Below are 8,141 nucleotides of genomic sequence, written 5' to 3'. Positions count from 1 at the left end.
AGTGGCAAGCTGCAGGGAGGAGCTGCTGCATTAGATCCCTGGGGAGAGGCAGCAGCAGCAAAAGCAGGGACTCTCCCTACAGCTCCCAGCTGTTTGCCACTGCTTCTCCCCATGGCCGCAGCTCCCAGCTTGCCGGCTCCAGCAGTTGCCGCGCGGGGAGGGGGCTCGGGGGCACCATGTAACCAAGCAGGGCTGGTAACCCTGGCACAAATCTGAGGCGGGGGCACGTGAGCCCTGAGCCCTGGCAGGTGCCTCCCGGCTCTGGAACTTCTGAAGATTGTCACATGTGGTGGGGAGGGTCAGTGCCCGGTCTAGGTGCTTAGGCTGGGCAGTGTCTGGGGCTCACCCGAGGGGCTGCTCAGTTCCCCGGCACTGCTGCTCTGAGGGTAGGGAGGGCACTGGCCGGGCTGTCCTGGGTGCGCGCGCCCCCGGCACATGCAGGAAGGGACTTTTCATCCCCAGCCGACCTGGTCCGCGCCCCGCAAGGGGAGAAGCCCGCAGGGAGGAAGAGGAAGCGAGGCTGTCCGCCGGGGTGGCGCTTCAGAGGGCGGGGGACGCTCGCCCCGCTTTTCCCAGGACCTGATTGACACGCAGAGCTGCGCGCTGCCCCCCCAGCGGGCGGAACTCCGCGGCGCCCCTCTCCCCGGGAGCCGTGATTGGCGGGCCGGCGGGCGGAGCCGGGGGCGCCGCTGTCAGACGCGGCCGGGCAGCCAGGGAGACGCGAGCGGCAGCTGCTCTGGGAGCCCGCGCCAAGCCGAGCCTGTGAGCTGGAGCCGAGGCAGCGCCATGAGCCAGAAATGCGACGTGCTCGTGGTCGGGGCCGGCATCTCAGGTCAGTGCAGCCCCGCTCCGGGCGTGTCCTGGCTGGGGGTCGCTGCCTTTGTAACTCCTCATTTACAGAGGCTGGGGCTGGTATTTCCACCTGCCGCCTCTGTTCCACGCCCTGGGATGGCGGGGCGGGGAACGAGGTGTGTGCCTGGTGCTTGCCCTTGTTTAGCACCCGAGAAAGTGCAAGTCCGGCGCAGACTCATAGGCCCCTTGACCCTGATTCAGACCTGGCCCAGCGAAGGAGCAAAGGTGCAGCTGCGCTGTGGGTGGGCTTGAATTTTGTATGCCAACTGAAATAGGCAGTGGGTGAAAGCCTTGCCCTATTGCAGTCCGGTGGGTCGGGTTGCAAGGAAACTGTAACTGCCTCTATCCTGCTGCAACTTGCATGCTGTCTCACTTTAACTATAACGGTTGCAATGTCCGGAGTTATGTTTTCCCGACCGCACTGTATTGATACTGATCTATACCTCAGGTGTCTGTTCTTGCAATAATCAGCCCAGGTTAGGTTTCCCTTTACTTAACTGATTTTATAAGGAGCCTAGGGTAAAGCACCCTTGTGACCTATTTTGAACAAGTATCTCAGATAATAGGTTGTCTGAGCAGGATGCTTTCTACATTTTCTTTCCACTTTACAATCTCAACTCTTCCCCTCTCAGCAGCAATAATCCTGTTGTCCCCTTTCATCGGAAGCGGAACAGTCTCTATTGGCACTATCACGCTGCTGTCTGGAAGATTGCCACAGTGCATGTGGAAATCTTTGATACTGGTTTGGGAAAAGAGGTCATTTTCAGTGCAGCAAATCAGTGAGCCAATGATCAAGTGTCCTAACAGGCTGACCGCAGCCATCAGCTGATTTTAATGGGGAATCTTTTTCATAGACTTGTAAAGTTACAGCAGTGTCAATATTAGTAAACAATGTAGCACCCTAGTTAGGTACAATGTAACGAAACGAAGTGTAAACCCCACTGGTACAATGAAATTGAGTGGGGCCAGGAGATAAAAGTTTTGGCTTCCTTTTCTTGTTTTTGAAATAGACTAGAATCGTGGGCATGGGGAGAGTTTGTCTTTCACATCTGAGAAGTTAGAAGATGCCCTTACTGTCGTTTTAGATGTTTCTTAATGCATATCTCGCTCTTGCACTTTGTTACTCCTGTCTTGTCAGTAAGAAAACGGTGCATGTGTGAACTAGATGGCTCTTGTTTAATGTTATTGTTTTCATATTGTAGGCCAAAGTTTAGGATGGGGTTCAATTCAATCTGTCATTCAACCATGACGCAAACACTATTTTAAAATGGTTGTGGCACAGATGTAGTTTATATTTTCTTGATTAACATTGATCTTTCCAAATTACAGTGTGACCATTAAAACAGGGGTTTTTTCTTTGAGAAAAGATGTCCTTGCCAGAAGCCTGGGTCCCTCAAAAATTCTGGGCTTTTCACATTTCACCTGCTACAATATTTTGAACACGTATTTTTATATGATAAGGCAAATTCTTGCTCCATGTACCTGTGCATGGCTCCCATTTACTTTAGTGAGAGCTGCACAGGAATGCCAGCGATCATAATTAAACACTGATTTAGAAGGTTTGGGTTTGCTCTGTATAAATCCTTTAAGCCTGACTAATATGCCTAATACATTACCTCGAGTTTTCAGATATCTGTTATGAAAATATTTGAGAATTCTGGAAATTATGTGAAGGGGTGACAGCAGTATTAGTACAAATACAGTAACAATTTCAACCAGAATTGAGAAATGTTTATGAAAATTAATTTTTTTTGTAGTAAAATAATCCCACTTCCTTCAAGTACCCAAGATATGGTGTATTAATACACAGATACAGGAATATTCAGTTGTTGTTATATGAAATTACACGCAGTGTCCTCCAATAGGAAAAAAGTGTTTGTGTATTTCTTAAACAAAAATACTTTTGACATAAAAACAAGGGTTGACCTACGCAATGTCTGATTGTTGTTCTGGTAACATGGGCCAGTCAGGTATCATTCTCAAGGGTTCGCTTATATCCAGAATCCTTTGATGGAACTAAAATCCTTATTATGTACAGTTGGAGGTATGACATTCTTTATAAAGTGGATATAGTTCTAAGTACTAGTTCCCTATAGGAAATGAGTCTCAACTTGTACAAGGTTGTTCTGATTTCTCCATTTATAGAGATGTTTTGAAATGTGTGGTGAACATTTTTAATTATTCCTTGTAATTTTAACTACAACAAGCCACCATAAATTGCTTCAAGATCCTTAGTCATAGGATTCAAGCCTAACAGAACCAATCAGGAAACATCAAGATGTTAACAGTCTCTGAAAACATGTCAGCGAAATGAAAAATGATGAATAAACATAAGACTATGACACTCTGTGGGTACAAGAACACTTTCATTGACCATGAAAACTCTTCTTCAGGCAGTGCCAATTTCATAAGAATTGGTGTTTACTTTCTCATTGACTTTCTTATTACTTTCGTTTTGAACTGACATCAAAATAAGAAAGTGGTGTTAGAAGAGCTAATAATGTACATCCCATTCATTGAAACTGTATGTTAATTGCAAAACCATTCACAGCTGTTGTTCTACTTTCTTATCAGCTCTTGAGGTTTTTTGCATGACCACTCTCTCCTCACCCCCTGTGCTCCATTATTGGTTCTGCACCATGTTATGCAGGAGGTCAGACTAGATGACCATAATGATCCATTGTGTCCTTAGAGCCTCTGAGTGACTTCAGTGGGGTCAGGATTTCACTCTATGAATCTGATGCAAGCCTTCACTGCCTGTTCTGTCTGCTTCTCCCACACGGTCTTTGTACCTTCTTCCGTGTTTCTGTTATGCATGGAACACTCTCCTCAAACTAATCCACAAGCCCACTACTCTCTCTTCCTTCACATATTTCCCAAATACTCACCTCTTCCTGATGCCTACAACAAAGGACAGATTAAGTGGCAGTCAAGTACACTTGAGGTGTTCTCTAATCATTACACATGTATGAAATGTATGTAATGTATATGCGTCTCCCATCTTCTTAAATGGCACGTTTCTTGGCACAGACTATGTCTTCTTAAACGTTTGTTTAGCTACTAGCAGAATGGAGCTCTGATCCTAACTGGGGCTTCTGAGTGCAATTCAAATGGTATTGTAAATTTCAAGTTACAATTTTAAATGTGCAGAAATAAGAAAGAAAGAAATGTGATTTTTCTCTTCTGACAGAGGAAACTGCATCAAACCTGGCTCCTATCCATGGTGCATTGGGTTTTCCAATATATTGCACTAATTGAAGCTCTGCCTTAGTTATGGATGTTGACTTTCTAGTCCGTCTTTTCTGGGAAGATGAGCAGGGCTTAGGTTTTATTCTGTCCTTTGTTAGTTCTCTTAAGAAGCTGAAGGTTTGTTTTCTCTGTTTGTGGGATGATTCTGTGTGCGTGTCACAAAAACAGTCAAATTACCAGGATATTAATTAAAACAAAGTTCATCAGAAAAGTGAGAGAAGATCCGGTATAAAATGATATGTATCCTTAATTGGGTAATAGCTATTTTCGATATGTCTCAATTGCGCAATTAAACACTCGAGAAATCAGAAAAAGAAGATGCCCAGATCTCTTGACTTTGGATGTTAGCCCAGCTTGTCAGGCCTCTCTTAGTGTCAGAGTCTGTCTCTCTGGCCTTGGCTACACTGGTGCTTTACAGCACTGCAACTTTCTCGCTCAGGGGTGTGAAAAAACACACCCCTGAGCGCAGCAAGTTACAGCGCTGCAAAGTGCCAGTGTAAACAGTGCCCCAGCAAGCTAATCTCCACAGGGAGGTGGAGTACGTGCAGTGCTGGGAGAACTCTCTCCCAGCGCTGGCGCCGTGACCACACTCGCACTTCCCGCGGCAGCGCTTTGGAGTTTCGAATGTAGCCAAGCCCTGCAACTATGGGTGTCTCACAATGCTTTGCGTCTGTAGCTCCCAACCCGGGCCCCTCACAGACAACACGCAGGTCACACCCTGAGTGTCTGTGTAAAGCTGCAGTCTGCCAGCAACACTCACTCTGGCTTCCACCAGCCTCTTGGTGACTCCCACACTCTCCCTGCCAGTCCCGAATTTCCTCAAAAGCGCCTCCTGGACAGTTCAGATACTAGAAGTCCATTGCCCCTGAAAGGGATCAATATACAAAAGTTTGCTACTTTAATTGGAGTTACCAAACAATTCAGTTTAAACACCAGGCTGGATTCGTTATGATTAAAGAACAAAACAACCTTATTTAACTACATGCTTCAGTGAAAATTTCCACTTATGTTCATAACTTTACATATAGTGTTGCTTTGTACATTTCACCATGATATTAGCCATCAGCAAGTTAATGGTTTTCAAATGATACCTCACAAGGCATATTTTGTACAAAGATTATTATAGTGGTGAGTAGGGTGTGAATATACAGGTGCATTTGGTCACAAGGTGACAGTCTTTATATTCTTGAGTCTTTTGAAGTAAAGGTCATACTGTGCATGTTTGCATGCCAAGCAGGTAAGCATCTCTGCCAAACTCATTGCCACCACCATACATAAGATTATTGTGGCCCTCTTGTTGTGGACTAATACTATTTTCAAAAAATTTCTAACACAGAATAAGCATCTGATGTCCTGGACAAACAAACTTAACCCTGCCTCCTATTATTTCAAAAGAGTCTTTGAACTTGTGAAGGTGCCCTCTATTCATTCACTGCCTTTGCTAGCCTACCTACGTCAGACTAAAGATAGTTTGCATAGTTATGGTCCTTTTCTCTAGGGATCTATGCTTTCCTCTGCTTAAGGGTTAGACCATAAGTTAGTTTCTCTCTTGATCAGTACTTAGAAGTATCACACTTGGTAATTTCATATTTCTCCAGAAATTCAAATATATCTAACATATGAATCCCAGTCTATCACAAGAACATATGCAGAATTATGAAAAGGCTGATTTTCACGCTGCACAGAGGACATGGATCAGAGATGGACAAATACAGGCAGAAGTTGTAGAAGGAATATGAAAAATAAGTGAGATTTAATCCACATGCAAGGATATTTTAGGTTAATATTCAACACAATGTGCTACAGAAAAGAAAAAACATTATTGTGCTTCCACTCCAATATATATGATCACCAGACTTTCCAATGGAACCACACATTTAAGAGCTTTGATCTCTGTGTGAAATATTGAATAGTTGTGAAATGTATGTGTATTCCTGCATGCTATCATGGCAACACAACTAATGTTGTATATGTGTCTGTCTGTTTTAACAGATCTTTGTATGCAGACCTGCCTGTGGGTGGGAATTTTATGTCAATGCTAATGTCAAATGCACAGTTACTGGTTGAAATTCTTCTCTTGGTTACACCTGCGCAAATGTGGATTAACTTCACTGACTTCTTTGGAGTTACTTCTGGATTTACACAGAATTTGGCCCATAATATTTAACTCATATTACCAAATGCATGCTACTTCTATGGGTTTTTTCCATCTAACGTGCTTTGCTGTAGCTATCCAATTCAGCTCATGCTCCTAGATCGTTTTTTACTAAACATAGTATAGATCCTTATAGTCACTGGTGAAAATTTTCAAATTTGGGTACTTAAAGTTAGGCACTTAGATCTGTGTTTAGACACCCAAATAAGTGACCATAGTTCAGCGGTGATAATCACCCTAAATTAGTTATGATGTTGTTCAGTTAGCAATATGATTATCATTTTGGGAAAAATAAAAACAGTGCAGAAACTGCAGAATCAAATGGATATATCCAACGTATTGCACATGTTCAGTGTGGGCAGAAGCACTAATAATATTTGCTTCCATTTTTCATATCTTACTCAGAACTGCTGTAGTCACAAATTACGCAAAGCCCAGTAATAGTATTTAATTAGTGCATATTGGTTATAGCATTTTGTGACAAGTGGCATGCTTCTCAGTTAGGAAAAATACACTCCTTGGTGAAAATGTCATTGATATGGTTTTCCCTACAAGAGACAAAGAAATGTCCCAAATGTTCTTCATACAGCAGTTTTCATGCAATTGCGTTCTCTAACGTGTGGTGTTCTAAAACAGTCGTTCTCAGCTAGGGGTATGTATATCCCTGGGGGCATGCAGAGGTCTTCCAGGGGGTACTCAACTCATCTGGATCAGTGTTTCACAGCTTGCGGTTTGTAGCCTCCAGAGTGGTCATGGGATGGGTTTAGGGGGGATCGCTAGTGCAGGGCGAGCATTAGGGGCAGGAAACAGGACAGTTGGTTGGGGCTGCAAACAGCTTCATGAGGCCACCTAAGTTAAATGCTTCAGCCCCACCACCTGGGGCTTGGGCTTCAGACAAGGTTCACAAGTGGAAAAACAAGTTCAAGTAGCGGACTGATGCACGTACAATATTTATATTCCAATCAATTTATTTTATAATTATATGGTAAAAATAAGAAAGGAAGCAATTTGTCAGTAATAGTTTGCTGTGACACTTGCTTACAAAATCAGACATAAAAATACAAATAGTTTTTAAGTGAGGTGAAACTTGGGGGTACTCAAGGCAAATCAGCCTCCTGAAAGGTTGAAAACCACTGTTCTAAAACAATTACATAAAAGAGAGAATACATCTGACCTGCATTCGTAATTTGAAATCTCTTGGATTACTTATTAAATGAAGATTATTGCATCCATTAGATCGGTCATATGATTGCTGAAAGTTATGCATATGGGTGAGTTGGATTTATTGGTTAATGGACTCAAAGTCCCTAACAGAATTTCACAAACCTATGTTATGTCCCTGAGTTCTGGATTTTGGACTGTACCTTTTGTATTAGCTGGAAGTTTTTATTTAAATTCCCACATAGGAAGAGATATTCCTGTTAACTATCCATCTGAGGAATCCTTTGTGTATTATTTATCCCAGTCAGTACATTAAGTATCCAGTGCTTATGAAATACTCCCCAAATAGCATAGAATAATCCATACAGTCAAAGGCACATGATTTTGGGTGCTTGGATTCTGACTTACATGATTGTTGTGCAACTAAGATCTCAACCATTAACTTTACAATAGTAGTTTTTTGGATAAATATTCATCTGAAGGGTATCATTTAATATGCAGGACTGGCTCTATGTGTTCAATAAGACATTTAGCAAGTGTCTGTAGAAAATCTACAAAAGACCCTGGAAAATCCCACAAGCCACATTGTGTAGATCCAATATCTTTTTTAGCTGATAACACTTTTATTTTAACTCCATGTCACCATACTAAATTTCATATTAGTTTATTCATTTGTTTATTTTTGTGCTGAGGGGAACATACTGCGTGTAGTGTAGGGTGATTT

General features: G+C 42.9%; 1 protein-coding gene across 1 annotated transcript in view; it reads left to right on the top strand.

Annotated features, from left to right (window-relative positions):
* The first annotated feature begins 714 nt into the window (after window positions 1-714).
* The window catches only part of MAOA (monoamine oxidase A), a 51,641-nt gene continuing 44,214 nt past the window's right edge, over window positions 715-8,141 (top strand). Inside the window, exon 1 of the mRNA XM_050936607.1 lies at window positions 715-832. Within this exon, the coding sequence (XP_050792564.1) occupies window positions 787-832 (46 nt within the window). The 5' untranslated portion in view covers window positions 715-786. The remainder of the gene's footprint in view (window positions 833-8,141) is intronic.

This window comes from Gopherus flavomarginatus, chromosome 1 (genome assembly GCF_025201925.1).
Source record: "Gopherus flavomarginatus isolate rGopFla2 chromosome 1, rGopFla2.mat.asm, whole genome shotgun sequence".
NCBI lineage: Eukaryota > Metazoa > Chordata > Testudines > Testudinidae > Gopherus > Gopherus flavomarginatus.
This window is presented reverse-complemented; position numbering and strand designations above follow the sequence as displayed.